General features: G+C 28.7%; 1 protein-coding gene across 1 annotated transcript; it reads right to left on the bottom strand.

Annotated features, from left to right (window-relative positions):
* Window positions 1-519: 519 nt before the first annotated feature.
* Window positions 520-3,706, bottom strand: LOC101208789 (cytochrome P450 734A1). Its single transcript, XM_004139374.3, has 5 exons — window positions 3,315-3,706; window positions 2,851-3,074; window positions 2,158-2,408; window positions 1,677-2,040; window positions 520-1,389 (listed from the first exon to the last, which is right to left on the bottom strand). Exons 1-5 carry the CDS (start codon window positions 3,577-3,579, stop codon window positions 931-933), a joined length of 1,563 nt encoding a protein of 520 aa, XP_004139422.1. The 5' UTR covers window positions 3,580-3,706; the 3' UTR covers window positions 520-930.
* Window positions 3,707-20,311: the final 16,605 nt, after the last annotated feature.

The following is a 20,311-nucleotide window of genomic DNA, read 5'->3' as shown; positions in this document are numbered from 1 at the left end:
GATTTTGGAGGAAAAAAAAATCATACCCATTTCCCAAAGTACTTTTCTTTTTTATTTCTTTAATCCTTATTGGTGAAGGACATTGAAATTAGAGCTTACACCTTCATTTGTGGATCATGAAAGAGTGCTCTTGTGGTTGCCCAAAGTAAGAGCCAATCATGAACAATTCCATTGCTTTTTTAAAAAACTCACCTTTTCTTTTCTTTTTCTTTCATGGGGTTTCTCAAATCTTAACTGGAACCCATGCATCATGATCAAACTTCTCTCTTTGTTAATATTCAATTCTTAACCATCAAAATAAGCAACCCCACATCTTTGCATTGGTAAATGGGAAAGTTTCAAACACAAAAAGGTTTATAATTTTAACTTTTTTTCTTTTTTTTTTTTGGTTTGTTGATCAAACCATGGTAAGAATGTAGATCAAATAACCATTAGATTGACCGATTTTGTTTTGTATCAATATTTCGATCAAGTAGAGAACAAGTTATATATAGGTTAAAAATCAATAAAGACTTAGAATTAGAAAGTTAGAAACAAAAAGCCAATTCAATTGGAAAAAAGGATGATGATGATACAAGAAAAAGAAGTGTAGAAATGGGTGAAAAAAATATACATTACATACACAAGAGAGAGAGAGAAAAGGGGACACAAGGAATCTGCCTTACCCTAAGTTGTTAGTCTCTCTAAATTCCTAATTTCAAAACACAAGATTACATGCCAATAGAGGAGGAAAAAGGAAGTGGTTGGGTAAAATCCATAGAATAACAATTAAAGAAGGTTAGGGCAAATCTTTTCTTCGTTCTTTTGAAGTTTTGCATGAGGGTTAGTTTGGGATGATGCACTTGTTTCAAAATATGTTGTGGAGGGTTTAAGGGTAGTTTGGACATTTCACACTAGGTAGGGATATGGTATTTTCTTGACATGGCATGATCATGACTGTTGATCTTGATGAGCTAATGGAGTGGATAATTTCTTGAAGATAATAGGTGCACCATGTCGTGGATAAAGTAGCATTTGAACTGCTGGTGAGTGTTGATAAGAGGGTCCCAATCGAAAAGAGAATCTTTGGAGTATGAGTGCAAGAGCCAACTTTGCTTGCAATATAGCTAGGTTTTGGCCAATACAGGTTCGAGCTCCTAACCCGAACGGAATGAACCCAACTCGATGATTGGCTGCCTTTGCAACACCTTCGGCAAATCGCGCTGGATTGAACTCATTCACATCATTCCCCCATATCGTTTGATCATGGTGAACCGCCAAAATCGGTATCAACAACTCAGTGCCTCGTGGAAGCATGTAACCACCAAGCTCCACATCAACTTTCGCTTGTCGAATAGTCGCCACTGTCGGCGGATATAACCGTAACGATTCGTTGATGATCATACTCAACTGTCATGTATATCATCAGAAACATAAAATTAATAAGCCACACACAAAGGCAATTTACTAAAACACCCTTGTGATCATAAAATGATGAAAACAAAAAGGACAACAAAGAAAGAGAAGAAAACCCCTCCCCCCACTATACTTTGCTAGGGGAAAAAAAGGGAGGGAGATAGAAAGTAATAAAGGGGAAAGAAATTGGTTTTTGTGAGGAAACAAAGAGGGGTCTAATAGATAGAGACATAATGTTTTGTCCTATAATTTTGAATAGATGTGTATAAATAAAAGCATACCATTTTGAGCTTTGTAACATCATCTTTGGAGGGTATGTCACGTGCTCCACACTCCCTTAGTACTTCATCACGTGCCTGTACCTGCCATTGTGGGTGCATTGCCATGAGGATCATTGTCCACGTCAGCAAATTGGATGTGGTCTGTTTGCCAGCAAAGAAAAACCCTTTGCACTCTTCAACAATGTCATTAACAGTGATTGTTGATGATGGAGATGACTTTGATGCCCTAATCATTAACCCTAGTAAATCCTTCGAGCTCGTCTCAATCGAATTCTCTCGTCGTCGGTCGATCAATTTCATCAACGATTTCCTTATTTCTTTATCCAATCTCCACGAATTCACGTTCGTTCTCGTAGGCAAGAATCTAATCATTCATCACAATTCGATAAAATTAACATTAGTTAGTGTAAAACGCTCTAGAACTTTAAAGGACGACATTGTTGATCGATCAAATAAGCAGTAATAGTAGTCGTAGTAGTACCGGTAGCCGGGGATGAAAACTTTTTCAAAGGCTTGAGAAGCAAGGACCATTTGTTGGGCTTGTAACCGGAAAATGGCTTTTCCATCTTCATAGCTTGAGCCAAATGCTGTTCTAGTGATGACATCTTCGGTTAGGGTTTGGAACCATTCGGATACTTCAATTTCCACCTCATCGGAATCTGCTGACGTCATTAATGCTGACCATTTCTCCAACATGTCCACAACACTTTTTGCCATCACTGGAATCAACAACTAATCCAAAAAAACCAATAGAAAAATCCATAAGAAAACAAACCGTCTTCTTTGAAACCTCATTAGAAAAATGAAAGAAAAAAAAAAGAACTTCTTTGAAAACCCATAAAGAAAAAATTCAATTTTATGGAACCCCATTTTTTAGAAAATGGTTTTTTAGGACCCCATTGGAAAAAAGTGATATCACATAAGAAAAAAAAAATGATTTTCTGAATCCCCATTTGAAAAAAAAGTGACTTTTCGATTAGGAAAAAAAGAAAAGAAAACCCATAAGAAAAAATTGAAACCCCAAAAGAAAAAGAAAAAAAAGTGATTTTTTGAGACCCCATTTGAAAATAAAGGAATTTCATAAGAAAAAGAAATCTTTTTTATTAAAACCCATTTGAGAAAAATGTAGAAGAGAGAGAAAGAGAAGAATAAAAGAAAGAAGGTTTTGATTTACTTTGAGATTGTCCATGTGAAAGGAAGGAGAGATGATCTTTCGATGAAGAGCCCATTTTTGGCCTTTGAGGCTAAGGAGTCCATCACCTTCTAGCTGTTTAACAAGTGGGTGTGGTTCATTTTTCTCACAAAATTCTGACTTCGATGTGAATATTTCTCTTATCAAATCTGGATCAGACACCGCCAATCTCACCGTCGGTCCAAACCACACTAGAAATTTTGACCCTTTTTCACAATAATACACAAACAAAACCAATCATAATCAGTAAATTCCTAACTGTTTTTCAATATCATATCAATAAATTAAAAGAAGAAAAAATAAGATACATTCTTTCAACTGAAAACAACAATCTAGCTCGTCAAACAGTCATGATAAAAGGTTCAAAAATTAAAAAGATCATAGTTTCTTTTGTTTGTAGGGAGAAGAAGAGAGAAGAGAGAAGAGAGAGAAATTAAAATACATACCATAAATTTTCTTCCAATGATGATAAAAAGGAAGAACACGAGGCAGAATATTATGAGAAGAATTAGGAAAAGAATGATCTGAAGAAGCTTTAATCATCATGCCAACCAGTTCCTTAACATTTCCAATGAAGAAACGATAGGGAGGGCCACGAATTCCTTGACGAAAGAAATGCTGTTCTATTCTTCTCGGCCGCCACCAAAGAACCACCACCGCCCTTAGAACCAGCACGAACAAAAACCAACAAAAAATCCAACCGACCGCCATAATTGTGCAAAATTAAAATTTGGTGTTGAGTGTGTTTGTTTATAATGGTTTTGGGGTTTGGGTTTAGGCAGTAGAAGAAGTAAGGAAGTAGCTTTGTGAGTTGGGGATTTAAATACTATAAAATGAAAGAGGAGAGAGAAATTTTTTTCTTTTCATTTTTTTTTTTAAAGGAAAGGCAAGGCCAGCGGCGTAGGGGCCGCCATTGGAATGCTAAGGGTCAACCAACAATAGGAGGAGGGGGTCACTATAAATCTTCCATTTTTCTAAAACTATTTTCCTCAACTTTTTGAAAGAAAAAAATATCGAACTGGATTGCAAAGTTTACTCTTAGATTACTAAAATTAAATTCTCAAACTTACCCCATTATTAAAGAAAAATATAACAATTTGTATGATTTTCAATATTTTTATCATGATTTATACTATGATCCTTGTATAAGTTTTATGGTACAATTTAATGATCATTGTATCGGTTTTTATCTTTTGTTTTTTCAATTTTTTGTCTGAATTAATTTCTTAGAATTATTATGTGAATTAAAACTTGAAAATAAGAAATATTTAATGAGTTAATGGGTTGATAATGGAGGATGAATGTAAAAGTTTTATGTTGCCATACTATAACGGAAGGAAAAGTAGTCTTAAATTCATGCCTAATAGAGCTTTATCTTCTCCTTAAAACAATGTATTTATTTTATATATGTTTTTAAAAAATTTATGACGGTAAGATAATGCGTAGAATAATGTATGTTATTGTATGTTTTTAGATAATAAGTAATGAATTTCAATATTAAACGTATATTTACTAATTTTAAGTTACAGTGACATTTTTAAATATAGTAAAATAAATCAAAATATAACAAAATTTTATATTATGTCAATAATGAGCATTGATAAAACTCTATAAATGTCTTTCTACAACTGTATTAAAACGTATAAAAATATATAATCGATAGAATTTTGAAATTTTGTTATATTTCACTAAATCTACCACTTTCCTTTTATGTTGCAAAAAAAATATAAAATTAGTATAAAATTCAAATTTTGATTTCAAACAAAATGTGGTAAAAAAATGGAATGTTAAATTACAATTTTTTTTCAAAAAATTATTGGAGTATATTTAAAGATAATAAAATGCTTACTAAAACAAGAACTTAAATGAATGGTATATTGCATTTAGTAACCATTTTGTAATATTAATTAAATACAATATATATGTTATTTTAAATTACAAAAATAAGAGTAAATTAAGTTAATTTAAAAATAAGCATAATTCATCCAATAAGTTATATAATATCATATTAATTAAAGACAAAATTCTCTCTTATATTATAAGAGAGAAAAAGAATTTCCCAGATATTACTCTCTACTCCAAACCCAAAAAAAATTAATTCAATTTTAAATTAGTAATTGATCTATATAAATATTTAATTTTCTTTGTCCACCCTACAATAAATATATCCTCTCTTGATGTGGATCCAACTCAGGTCAAACGTACAAAGTTATTAATAACACAACATCATCACTTTAATATATATACAAATATTTATCTCTAACTCTAACTCTAACTCTCTCTCTATATGTGTACATATATATATTTATAAGTTAATTAAAGTAATATATTATATTAAGATAGGACATTCTAATTAAAAAACGTGCCCCATTTTGTATTATGGTACTTTGTTATGGAATAAATGCGATTAATTATTTTAATTTCCCAAGGGAAAAAAAATAAATAAAATTGAGAGAAAGAGAAAGACCCAATTTTTTTTTATCCATAAATAATGTAATTAATGGGTTTGTCTTTATTATTTAATTTCCATTAGAATTATTTTTTATAGTGGAAATTTTGGATTTTAACTCTCTTATTTTCTCAATTTTTTTTGAGGTGTTCTTGAAAAAATGATTGGGAGTTGACAGAGAAGCATGAGTTGTGCATATTGATTCACATACCTAATTAGGATCTTCTTCATGTTGTTTTTAATTAATTAATAATAATAATGAATTTTTGGGCCATAAAACAAGGATATTATCAACAAATTTAATATGAGAATTGCAATAATTAATAAATGGAGAGTTATTAATTATTTGATTTCAATTGACTTTAATGAATTTAAGAGAGTAGTAGTCCTTGTAGGGGAAGAGATTGTTGGATATGACCAATTAACAGTTAATATTTTGTTTATTTATTTGATTAACAAATTTAAAGTCTAATCTCTTATTAATGTTGTACATTCATTATTTGTCTTAATAAACTAACAGTACATCCATTTTGTTAACTTTTATTATTTTATTTTTAAATATATTATATATAAGGTTAATTAATCAATAATTTTTAAAAATTTTGGAATTTTATCGTAAATACAATTTCTTAAGTTAGGGTTAGATATATATGTGATTCATCCAAATCTAAGAAGAGAGAATATTAAAATGTGTGGGTTTTTCTTATTAAAAAAATTAGGTTATTTTGTTATCTAAAATGGATAGATAAAAGATTCACCTTTTCTTATTTTTCCTTTTAGGGAAGATAAAAAAAGATTCACATCTCACACATACAACTTTTTGGTTAGCCTTTTCAAGGCATACATTTCCAAGTCAAAAAGATTATTATTTACTCACTTTTTAAAAAAATAATTATGAAATATGCATCTTTATAACGTTAGAAAAAAAATCATTATGAATTGTTATTGCCCTAACAGTAAATAAATAAACAGAGTATCAATTGTTTAATCTATGGTAACAATTTATCCAATAATTTCATGTTTTACTAGTTTTTTTAGTATCAAAATATTATACAAGTCATCTTAATGACGACTATAAAGTCAAAATGGGTTGTCCAAATTCTTATGGAAGTAGTTGAACGAATAGCTAAACTTTCAAATATTCTATTGGTTTAAGGAATTTTCAATAAAGAGAGGAAAGAAATGGAATGAAATTTCACATTCAATTAAATTACACTTTGGTCTTAATTTGTGTTCTAATTCAGAAAATTTTAAATAGTCAATAAACAACAAATTAGAATCCTCTTTGTGATTTTATTTGTATGTTTCTTTAGGGAATGATTGAGAAGAAATAAATTCGAACTTTCCCACATAATTTCCTTCATGTTATATATGTATAAATGATTAGCTCATTGATTTTCAAAACCCCACTTTTTTTTCTTTCTATATATACATTCAAGTAATTTAATATTATAATTTGGCCCAAATCTTTTTTTCATAATATAAAAAAAAATCTCAATTCTATATATATATATATACACACACATAATTATGATTAAATTATTAAAAAAATCATTGGACATGTATATGTAGAGATTTTCTTTTGATGATAAAACATTAATGGTTTTTTTTTAGACTCCAAACCATTTATTAGAATGTAGTTTTGTTTTAGGTCTAAATTTTATTTGGTTATCTATATATTATATATTGCCAAAAATATCCCAAATTAGTTTTTCATTTGTATAAAAAAATAATGCTAAAGGGACAATATTACTTTTCTCCCAACATAAGTAGTTTGGAGTAGAAATTTGTTGACTTTTATTAATAGAAAATTGTGACCTAGAATATGTATGTCCATGTGGAACCTTCTGGTCATCTTCAAATCCCAATCTTTATGTCAAGTCATTACCAATATCAAATTTTCAATTTCTCCTCCAACAAATCGAATGAATTTCTACATTTATACAAAGTGAATAGTGAATAATGTTTGAAACTTCCGAAAAAACGTGAGAGTTTATACCTTAAGAATACTTTTATCCTTAGCAGTCAAATTTACAAACTTGATTCTCAAGGGTTTTATAAATCAAAAAAGACTAATTCTAATAACTTTAGGATATCTTTTTGATGAAAATGGGAGGGCTAAAAGAGAAAGTATATCATAGTGATATGTTTTTATATATAAATTTTGGTTGGAGAAGGTGAAAAGGGGGAACACAATGTGTAAAGGGGGATTGAAGAAATTGGGTTCCAACCTTTGTGCCTAATTTTTTTTTTTTTCTCTCTTTCAATTGTAAATTTTTTAAAAAGAAAAAAGAAAGAGAAAGAGAAAGGCACAAAGGAGGTTGTCGTTTTGGAATGTTGCTCTTAAATTAGAGCACATGGGAACAAGGCTGTCTATTTTTAGGGTTTGTTTGTGTGGCTTAGGTGGGGAAATATGCTATGTAGTTGACCCAACATTGGGGTACCCACACAAAGGCATCTATCCCTAATCTTGTCCTAATAATACCAAAACATCTTGGGACCTTATGCCTCTTCCCTCTTATATATTGGGTCCTATGTCCTTCAATTTTTTAAGCACACATACAACTTGATCAATAATAATCATATTTAACTAAATTAATATGCATCCTTTACCTAAATTAAACTAAACTAAACTAAGCCTATGTACTCTGCCTATAACTTCTAATTACTTTCTTCTCACCCTTTTCTCAAAATATTAAAAGGATGCTTCTCCTACAAGGAAGCAATGTATCCTTCTAAATAGTATTATAATAAGAGTTCGTGTGTCTTTGGTTTCATAATATCTAAATTTGAAGGACTTGGACTTGGTATACTAATTAGCTCAATTTAGTGAGCGATATATTAATGCTTTAAGAAAATGCTTTTGTAATTGGAGATTGTAGAAAGAACGCTTCAAAACCTCATCAATGAAAACAAAATGAGTAAATACATTAGAGCTAGAACCAATAAGAGACTAGCTAGATCAAAGCTTTTTCATTCAAGTAACATGATTAAAACAAAATTCTTTAGTTTTTCTTGTTGGGGTTATAATATCTTCTAAAAGGTTGATTTTCTTTAATGATCTTTGAAATTTCTAATGTTCTAATGTTGCATTCTAACCGTACGAATTATAGAGTCACACCAATAACAAAAAAAACATGTTTAGCTTTTTTATTCGTGTCATCAAGGGAGGATAATGAAAAATTGAATTATTTCAATAAAAAGAAATTTAAATTTTGAATAAGATAATGAATTTCAATATCAAATTTGGAAATAGATGAGATAAGGTTTATAGTAAATACATAAGTCCCTACCTTTACATAAAATTTTGTAGATATATTTTTAAAAATTATATAGAAAATAAAAAGAGGGGGAAATAAATAAAATGTGAAAGTTAATGGGGTTGAGACCCACCAATTTGTTTGGTCTAAAAAATGCATGTAATACTCAAGAGAACACAAACCCTAAAATTGTGGATGCACAAACAAATTACAAAGGTACATAATTTGTAAGAAAAGAAAAACAAGTGCATGTGGCTATGGTATATACATAGTTATAGCCTTCAACTATAGGGCCAATTATTTTTCAATGTTATATGCAACATTTTGCTGATAAGATATGTATATATATAAAGCTTTATCCTTGTTTTCAGCATTATTATAGCATCGTTTACTTAAGTTTATATACTTTCTATTTTTCTCCCCAAGTCTTCGTATACTTTTCCAAAATATTACTCATTCTTAGTCTAACATTTTCTAGGGCATATATATAACCTAGAAACGTTTAATCATGTTTAAATGTAATTCATTATTAATGGTAATACTAAAAGTGGGTTCCTTTGTTGTTTTTGAGTGTTTTTTTTTTTAATTATAATGAAATGTGAATGTGGACTCTAGAGTAAAATCTATTTTGATTAGGTTTGATTATTACGTGGAATTCAAATTGTTTATCCTCGTATTCATTCATATCGTAATATATTAAATAAAATCAAGATTTGTCTTTAACATAAAAACTACTTATTTGAAGAGTGATTTTCATTTTTGAAAAAAATGGTAAATAATAGATAATAATAATAATAATTTATTTTTTTTGAAGAAACAAATAGGAAATTTCATGTTCACTTCATCACGCCAGGTTTAAAGAACAAAAATCCAAAAAAAGAAAAAAAAAGAGCTTGGATAATGATGATAAAACTATTTATTTATTTAATTGCAAGTTCCCAAATAATATTTATTTATTTATTAGAGAAAAGAAGAATGAAAAATATAGATATAATAATTCCCCACATCATGGTTAGGAAATATAAATAAGAAAGAAAGAAAGAAGAAAAATCAATAAAGGCAGCTGCCGACCAATTTTCATTAACTGTGGAATGGGAGACCTTCCCTTGTGCTTAGTATTTGTCACTTTCAGCTTAAACCTATATTTCCCTATTCTTTTTCCATTTCACTGTTCCTTTTCTTCTTCTAAGAAACTAATTTTCATTAATGAAATGCCCCACTTCTTCTGTTCTTTTCTTTTCTAACAAACTAAACTTTACTTAATGACGTAACAATAAACAACCTATTCGTTATATATATATATATCTGTGTATGTGTGTGTTTGTAACAAAATACCAAGGAGATATATTGAATAATATTAAGGTAGAAGAACAAGAGGATGATGATGATTTTTAGGGTTTTTCTTTTAAGTGTTTGAGAATTCAAAATTTCATGCGATGCTCGAATTTAAGAATAACGTTATTAATTACTCTATACTAATAAAGGACACGTTGATATTTTTTGTGGTTATTAATTATGAAAAACTTCAATTTTTATTTATGTTTAACTAAATGGAGCAGTTTTATGTTGGATGGTCTCCTAGAGATTGTTTGGATAGTACGTGCATTAAAAGCACTCCTACGTGTTGAGAGAAAATGAAATCTCTTTTAATTACCTCCAAGGATAAGTTCGCACTAATTCGTTAATTTTTTTTCTCTTATCTCTATAGCATGTAGAGATTTATGTGTGTGAAAAGAAGGATTCGTTTAGATTGACATAATTTACGATAAAAACATTGTAGCATTGTAGATTGTCAATATATACCCCATGCATTCATGATAAAATCTTTGTATACAAACCCTTCCTTTTCAAAAATTATCATATTTTTCACATTCACAGAATCTGTCAAATGATTCTACAGTCAATTCTTTGAATTTCGTCGAATGTCATCTCAATCATTATAATATCTTACGAAAGATATGGATTCAACAAACACAATCAAGTTTCAAATTATATGTTTAGTGAATCTATTAGTGTATTGAGTGAATATATCCTAGCTAGAGTAGGGGGTTTTTTTTTTTTTCCTTTTTTGTAGCAATAGATAATTGAGTTTGGCTCCCCAACTCCAAACCTACTTAATCTATTGCAATATATTAGAATTATAATTATTATATGCAAAGAATTTGACGAGTACAATGGTCAAGTACACAGAAGAACACTTTACATTTGATTCAAAATGTCTAAAAAGAAGAAAAGAAAAGAAAAGAAAATGGAAATTACCATAAAATTAAATCTAAGGGAGATAGATTTTGAAAATTAGTTTTAACAACTTTGAAAGAAACATATGATCTTCTAGGGTATATAGAGTAGCTAATTGAGAACTCCACTTTCACTCATTCTGGCAGAAAAATCCATTTCTCATTGTGTAGTTACATCAATCATATAACATAACATTGAGAATTTCCCAATGGAATAATTTTGTTTTGTACCCCAAACAAAATAATAATATTAATACATAAAATTGACATCATAAACTAGCTTTATTGTTATTATTATTATTATTTTTCCCATGGTTGTGACAAGTACTTCACAGCTGCAAACACTGTCTTTTTTAATATGTGCAGCCAATTGTCAAATCTTTGGGTCAAAGAGAAAAAACCCATAAACAAATCTTCACCATCCATTTGTCATCAAATTATTTGAAGTTTTGTCCACATCAAGGAGCCTCAAACCTTTCTATATCATCTATTAATGGATTAGATTAGGCAAACATCATAAGTCCCTTTACCTATATATTCTTTTTCAAAATAATAATAATAATAACAAGTCCCTTTACAAAGTTAGCATTATAGTTGATGCACAATTTGAAGTTTTAAAATGTAGAATATAAAATTTGGTTCTATTTTGTAAACATTTTCACCAATTTTTTCATTTATGGTCACTTTTAGGGATGAAAAAAAATAGAGAATTGGAAAAACACAAAGAGAGATTAGCCGTACGCTTTTCGGCGCCAAGAACACGATGAACATGTTGCTTTTTCTTTAACATTTGAGAACTCTCCGCTGCCTCGTCCTCTGGCAGAAGCGACGGAGAATCGTCCATTTTGTCGGAATTAGAGAACGGCGGGGGAGATAGAGTAATGAGTTGTTGATCATTGTTAATATTATCATCGGCGATTTCCACCCCTTAGTTTGTACGGTTTCAGAAGAGTCTGCCATTGACAATGCAATAGGAAGTAACGATAGAAATTTAATTATTATATAAATGGGTGAATTTGAGTTTACTATAAAATTTATGAATTTAGAATAATAAACACGGATTGAGTTAGCTTAAGTTCGATAAATTTTGGATAGAAAGTACATATGTACAATATCAAAAAATATATACATATACGTATGTATACGTATATATAAACACATAGGTACATAATATATATACATATATACATATATGTATGTATTCTTCGTTATCTTTCCTAAAGCTCACAGAGGAGCAAGTGCTTTGCACAAAAGGTAATAGATAGGCATATTCAACCCCTTTTTTAAGGAAGATAGAGAAAGCATATAGGAATATTTTATACGACAAAGATTCGAATTCATGATGAAAAAAATTGATCAAAGAGAGTACTATCACACACAATGTAAGCTTTACGCATCGAGATGATAAATTATTAAAAATGCAACGGTAAAAACTAAAATTTTAATTTTTCGATCTACGCGTTCATATCTTAACTTTTGTATGCATTCATGCGTTCAACGTTAACCTATTTATTCAGACATCATTTATGATTAATTTTCTTTTTAAAGCGGTGTAGCTCAACCTATTTAATCAACGTTGTGAATTCCCTTTTCATTTTTCCAATGTAGGATCCTCAAGCTGGTAGGTATAGCGGTGATCTTTTGAGTTCACATCATTTTTGGATCTTTATTGTAGGACCTCTATTCAGGGTAAAACCTCTATCCAAGGTAGAACCTCACCAACAGAGAGGAATGAAGTATATTTTTGGCTAGTGCAAATATATATGTGTGCATATATATATATATATATTATATAATAGAATGAAAAGAGAGGAAGGGAATATTAACAAGGACAAGGAATCAGGTGAGGTGTTTTTGAGTACAAAGATAACAACCTCTGAGATATTGGTAGAAAAGTAATATATTTTTAATATGGAAAAAGAGGAAGAAATATTTATTTGTACTTCATCTTTTATTTTATTTTATTGATTTATGTATTTTCACATTCTCTTTGTGAATGTGAAGAAGAGATGAGATAGATAGTCTGTCAGTGGGTTTTGTTTTTCTTCACCTTTTCAGTTAAAAACTCATCTTTTCAAATGAGGTTTCACTGCCACCCCATCATCATCCCTAGTTTCACCTTTTCTTTTTTATATAAAAATAAATATAAGATCTCTTTTTCTTTTATCCCTCCAAGAGATTTTTGTCAAGTTACCTTTTTAGGATATTTTATTTTACTTTTCTTCTATCAATTTGGTTCAAAGTTATGTAGACATCATTATTATAAGTTTAGGGTAAAATATGGTCACACTTAAAGCAATTATATTTTAAAAATTTACATACATTACACCATTGAGATATTATATATAATAGTTGTATAAATTTACGTGAGTTTGAAGACTCGATTTTAACTATTAATTAAAAATTTGAGAGTGTTGTTATAATTATCGCAATAATTTAAGGATGGTTTGTGTAAGGATGTTCTTTTCAAATATTGCAAAATGAATAATATACATCACAATCTATCTATTTCTATCACATGTCTATATTATACAACAACTAATAATCAAATGCACTAAGTTAAAGTAAACATAAATTTCTAAATATAGATAATCGGGATTTGATGAACTGTTATTGATTAATTAAATACTAAAGTAGAAAATTCCAAAGGACTTTGGAGTAAAATAAATACAAGAAGTTGAGGGATGTGAGTATGAGTAAAAATAATGTTTTTATTTAAAAGAAAGAAAGAAAAAAGAAAAAAGAGAGAAACTTTTAAGAAGCTAATATATAATCAAGTGTGAAAGGGTAAATGATTTGTGTATATTTTAATATATTGATTGTGTCAAAATATTGAAGGAAACCAAGCACAAGGTACTACAATTCTATGCTTATGTTTTGTCCCTTTTACACCATTCTTCTCCCCAAGTGTTCATGTGTTAGAGTTTGGTAAAGGCTCTTTCCATATTCTTTTTATTAACCCTAAAATGGACCCTTTAGTTAAAAGAGAGAGAGAGAAAATATTCACTAGAGTTCGTTTTCTCTAAATATTATGCTTACGTGTTTATATATATATATATTTTGAAAAGGATACTTGTAGGGTCAGTAGGTGCACCCAAGCATCCACACTAGATGAACATCTTTTTATTGATAAGTACAAAAATGCTAGAGTTTGCCTATGTGTATAACTCACTCATATTGTTAAAGTTTTTTCTTTAACATATGTGAACGTTTGAGCCAGCTTACGTGCATTCCGACTAATCTCACGAAACAACTTGGTCTAATCATACAACATTTGTGTGTCAAGAAAATTCTATTATAAGGTATTAAATTCTAGGTAGGGTAGCCATCATGAATTAGAGGATCTAACTATCCCATCTTGATACTTTATCAAACTCAATGCTTTTTTTTTTTTTTTTTGTAAAAAATGACTTGTATGTTGGCTTTATGAATTTGAAGTAAATGTATGCATGATTTATGTAAGGTAAAATTTAGAAACTTGGATGAAAAATAGGAAACAACCAAAGTCGAGAATAGGTGTGATTAATTTTCACACGTATATATATCATCAAACCTAGATTGTTCCCCACTCAAATCACTTTTGGAGCTTGGGAACTAGAGATTCACGTATTTAAAAGATTTTTAGGTCTTTTTTATTATAAGTTATTTTCATATTATAAATCATGATACAAATGTTTATTTTACGAGAAATATAGATTTATATATAAGAACGTTTTTCATTATAAGTTATTTTCATATTATAAATCATGATACAAATGTTTATTTTACGAGAAATATAGATTTATATATAAGAACGTTTTCAAATATAGCAAAATGAGCTGACTTATGTATAAATATATATAAAAAAATTTTACTTTATCAACAATAGATATACTCAAATTTATGTAAATTATTTTGGTGTTGAACCCTAATAGATGTATATCTAAATCTATCATGGTTTGTTATTGGTAGAAAGTAGAAGTTTGTTATATTTGTAAGTATTTTTAAAGGTTTTACCATTTAAAATAAGCTTTTCTTATGTATACAAACAACGAACCAATATTAGTACTTGTGAAATTAAAAGTAGAAAAGTAAGTAAAGTTTTGCAATATATTTAGCCTTGAGAAATCAAGTTTTAACCAAAGAAAAGTATGTATTAATGAACCAATTACCAAAGCAAAAGCTTTCCTTACCTCAATCTTGGAGGTCCTTTGCATGTGTTGTAATGAACCAAGAGGCTGTTGGGGCAAATGGCATTATGGTTTAGAACACAGTGATCATTATATATCTCATTTACTTCACTTTTAATTCTATGGAGAAGAGCAACACTATATTAATTGATAAGGGTGTTAGGGTAATGTTTCATTTCATTATATGACCATATATATATATATATATATAGCTATCGGGAACTAACAATAGCCTGGCCTTTTCGTATACATTCAGATAATTTTTAACCGTCTAATTTGAATAAATATGTGAAAATATACGTTAAAGTGAAAGATAACATAAAACTCATTGCATAATACAAGGAATCGAGTAAGAGTAGGTAATTAAAAAGCTGAACAAAAAATTGAATTAGGTTAGAGGGTCTAGTAAGATATGATCAACGGAAATTATCGCTAAAAACATGATTATTAACTATTCTCAAGTTATAAAAGCCAGAAGAGATAGAAATAACAATAAAAGAAACAATAGATAGTTGGAAGGGAAGATGGAAACGTAAGAGACAAACGCACTATACGAAGGAAGAAAGATTTTGCAGAAAAAATGGCTAAAATTGACTTCAACCACTTTAAATTTGTTGTTCTCTTTTTGTTTAAACTCGCAGTCTCTCTCTAATAACTTTTGTGACGATGATAATTGATGTCTTATCCACTAAACTATGCTACCCAATATCATATCTTTACTTTATCTCTAACTACTCCACTAATTAAGTTGCTTTTTTTTCTCTCTTTCTCTCTTTTTCACATTCAAAATACTAATTGAAAGCCAAAAGGTGGGAAAGGAAAGAAGATAGAATATACGTGAATGAATTCAAGCTAGCTTTCACTTCATAAACCGTGTGGTCACCATTAAGCAAAACAATGTCCAATCACTTTAATTTAAACCCTAAACCCTAAACAATAATCAATAAATACCAAAAGAAAAACAAACAAAAATATATGTTCCACTCTACCTATGACATTTTGACAGACATATATATATATATATGATGTTTTTATCTTTAAAAATGCAAAGAAAAACATATACATTTGGTATAATTTTTTAGGTTATGAAAAGAGAGAGAGAGAGAGGGAAAGAAAAAAAAAAGAGATATCTATTGGCAATGACCAACCAAATCATTGGAGGGACACTCGAAAGCTCAACACTTTTCTTTCAAACATTATCTTCTCTAATGTTTGCCCTAAGCAGACAAAAAGGAAACTCTCTTCTTTCTCTCTCTCTCTCAGCTCTTTAAGTGGAATAACATTTGGTGACACACAAAATCTTACAAGTTATGAATATCTTTCTCTCAATTTATGAGCAAATCTTCTATCAAATATAAGAAAAATTGACATATCATTTGTAGTTGGTAACCTAAACAATATATATTATTGTGTTAAATAATGGTTTTTAGTTGTCTCTCTCCTTTCAAGTTTTTGTATATTAGATTCCGTAAGTTTTTGGAAATGTGTAATACGATCTTCAACTTTCATTTTTTTGTGTTTTAATAGATATGTCTTGTTAATTAGGGTTGGAAACGGTTCGATTTGGTTTGGCAACGAATAAAAAATTTTAAATTTTCTATATGTGAGACCAAACCGATTTATTACAATTTGGTTCGGTTTCAAATTCGATTTTACTCTTTTTGTAAGTATATATATATATATATAGTAGTTAAAACGGTTTGGTTCGATTTCAAATTTAGTTTTCAAAATTCCAGTCGAACCAAACTAAATTAATTTGGTTAAATTTTTTTTTTTAAATGAAACGTACCACATTTTTAGGTTTTATTGAGTTATATATTCAATTTAGTTTTGAGAAACGGTTCGATTTTTGTGGTTTGAATGACCACCCAATATTTCTAACTTCAAAGATGTATAGTAATAAGTTTCTAACTTCAAAGATGTGTAATAATAAGTTCTTAAAATTTTGTGTATTTCAATGCATCAAGAAGATTTTAAAATTTAGAGAGACGAAATAAACGTATAACTTTGAAAGTTTAGGGAATTGATTAAGTTGTCCATAACTTTACCACCGTATGTAATTTATATTCAATTCTCTTCATGTTTGATAATATTTTTATCAGATGGAAAATTAAAACAAATAAAAGTGAGCAAAATATTTTATATTTTGGAAATCAAATTGGACAAAGATTTTGGTAGGGAACAACTTGAATTATTATTATTTGTGGAAAATCAATTTTCTCAATTAAATAATTAACTTTCTTTTGTATAAAAACAAACTTAATTGAATGAATTATTTGTAACTTTTTCTTACATTATTGTTATTATCATTATTATTATTTCAATTTACAAAACACATGTTTTTATAAATAGGAATATTGTGATGTCTTCACCATCAATTTCATTCACTATGTGTCTACAAAATTTCACTAGATTTTGTTGGATATTGTGATAAGGATTTCATACACATGTGAAAAACTTTTTTTTCTTTTTAATTTCTTTTGAGAAAGTTCAATTAATGACATTTTTCAAAAAAAAAAAAAAAAAAAAAAAAAAAAAAACTCAATATCAAGTAAACTCTTTTCTTTCACCTTATGTATTTGCAAAATTTTCCACTAAATTTTAGTGCAATATTGGTTTGAGCAACCCTATCCAAAATTATTTCTCATTTATTTTTAGTTATTTTTAAATATGGTAAAATAAACTAAAATATTTATAAAAATATAAAATATATATTCTATCTTGGTTTATTTTTCTTCCTTTTGTTTTTGTAAAAGAGTTTTCAAATAAATAATTTTTTTAAAAAAAGTTAATTCGTGATACAATTTATTGAGAGAGAATCTCTTAATGGTTAAATTCTTATTATAAAAAAGATTATTCTCCTTATGGGACAATTCTTTAAATTTCCTAAATAAAATTAACAAATACAATAACAATTTTTTAACCTTGAATCTTAATCAAAATATGGAAATAAAAATGTGTCCAAATAAATTAAAATGCACAAGTCTTGAAAAAAAAAACCAAAATCATCGGATACGAATAAATTCCAAAACAATAAACACACCACAAGAAAAAGCCAATCAAAATATTAGGTTTATTTAGGAATGGTTTTTTTCAACAAACTATTTATATAGAAAGAGAAGACCTTTCTTCTCATCCAACTTTTCTTTACTGACTTTAAACTTTAAATTAATAGATGAAAATAAATTTAATTATATATCACCTATCCATTATCTAATTACCAATAAACTCAAAATAGGAAAAGAATCTAATAAGAGTGAAAATGAATAAATGTAGGAGTTTGAACCAACTTGCTCACTAATACCATCTTAAATGATCATCAAGCAATCCATCAATTTGGGTGAAGGTAAATTTAATATAAGTATAATATCTAATACACCTTCACCTCCATCTCCACCTCCACCTCATTCGAGTTAGGTTGGTACGTGAGACAATAACTTCCCCGGTTCATCCTAGAAAAGCAACATCTCCCTATACACACAAACGAAATCTTTTTGATTTGAAACTATTACAAAACCTAAAGTGATGACCGAAACAATTCTTGGCTCGATATTATATAAATATAAAGTTTTGGACAAGTTGGGGATGTCTTTTTATCGTAGCTATAGAGTTTAGCATTAGGAATAGTTGAATAAGGTATGGAGAGTGACAAGTGCTTGATATCCTCTAATTTATGCTTCTTCATGTTTATGGGTTTGCACATGCTTTCCTTGCAGAACATGTCTTGCTTCTTGTTTACAACAAATATATTACATAACCTTCATTGAATTCCTTTTCTTTTCTTTTTCTCTCATCATCATCATGTTTTTGATCCCTTACCCTACCATTAATTTCTCTCTCTCTCTCTTTCTCTCTTTCTCTCTTTTGTTCATTTCTTTTCCCTCATAAAATAATTATCAGGATTTTGTATACAAATACACATGATGGTCTGTTTTTCCTTGATAAGTCTCAATCTTCACAATTAGTACCCATTCCCCACCATCCTTTTTTTTTTTTATATATTTGTTTTCTATTTTCACATTTTCCTATACAGTAAAATATAATAAATTACATTTTCTTAAAAAAAATTGAAAAATATAATGTTGAGAAAAACTACCTTTCTACAAATGTTATACTATTCGAGTCAAATAATCAAATAAAGCAAGAAAACGTAAACGGTAAAGAAACTAACATTGGTTTACTAACAAATATATTAGTTTACATTTATAGACAAGGAGAGATATCAATTATCTATTAGACAACAATATGATATAGTGCATATTATATAGGTGTTAATAGAGTTAGAGTGTTTGTTTTATATATGTGATTACCTCTTCAAATTCTAAAATTAGTAACACACGAACTAAATATAAATTAGGTTGTTCGAAGGGTTTAGTAAATCAAAAGCACTAAAACAAATAGCTCTTGTGATAGTTTTGGTTTTACCCACCAAAAAGCTTCATTTCATTGGATACAGTTGTTTCATCACTAAAATACCAAGAATATATAAGTTTTTTTTCTTTATATCTAATCCATATGAGACTTCAAAGTAGGTATAAGGTGAGGTGTGAGACTAGCTTTAAAAAAAAAGGAGAGAAAAAACACATGTAAAGAGAAAAAGGAAAATACAAACAAACTCTCAATAAATATCATCTCAGTTGGATCTCAAGTCCCCATTATGTTTTATTGCTTTGGAAAGCAAAAAGGGCTCAACCTGGACAGGTGTTGTCTTGAAATGTTTATATGGGCTATGAGAGAGAAATACACAAACATAATATTAAACCAAAAGGACAGTGCTCTAATGAATGGATCCAAACATGCTTTCAATTCTATATGGGTAACTCATAATAATTTCTATTTATTGAAGCATTTTTCAGATGCAAAAACTAAAGTTTTTCCTATTAGGTCACATAGTTTTTAATTTTTATAATTCACTTTTTTAAATAATACTTTTCTTGAATGTGTGTGAAAAACATATATACACATTACATGAAAGCTATAGCATGGGCAATATCATGCACATATATATATAATAAACAAAAGATTGAGACTTTTTTGAGCTTGGACTAATTGACTATTAGCTTTACAATAGAAATTTGGAATGTTTCAAAACTAGAGATTCTACTTATGGCGACCAGTGGATAATACAAAAAATTAAAAATTAAAAAGATCAACGACATGCATACATGTGATTTAGTCTAACATTGTCTTAATTATATCCATAAAGAATAGTATTGTTAGAGAGAATGTTTTTAGCGATAAAAAATGACGTAAGTAATAGAGAGTTTATATAGTGCACTTCTCTAAACCCTAGAGTCATAACAATTGTTAAATAACTCTCGAACTTGA

This window comes from Cucumis sativus, chromosome 2 (genome assembly GCF_000004075.3).
Source record: "Cucumis sativus cultivar 9930 chromosome 2, Cucumber_9930_V3, whole genome shotgun sequence".
NCBI lineage: Eukaryota > Viridiplantae > Streptophyta > Magnoliopsida > Cucurbitales > Cucurbitaceae > Cucumis > Cucumis sativus.
Note: the sequence above shows the minus strand (reverse complement) of the source record. Positions and strands in the feature narration are given on the sequence as shown.

Bases quoted from the DNA above. Each gene is read 5' to 3' on its own strand.
- LOC101208789 (XM_004139374.3), bottom strand. From the start codon at position 3,579: ATGGCGGTCGGTTGGATTTTTTGTTGGTTTTTGTTCGTGCTGGTTCTA. The intron at 2,041-2,157 runs GTACTACTACGA...ATGAATGATTAG, and splicing joins GTTTTCATCCCCGGCTACCG to ATTCTTGCCTACGAGAACGA. The intron at 1,390-1,676 runs GTATGCTTTTAT...TATACATGACAG, and splicing joins ATGTTACAAAGCTCAAAATG to TTGAGTATGATCATCAACGA.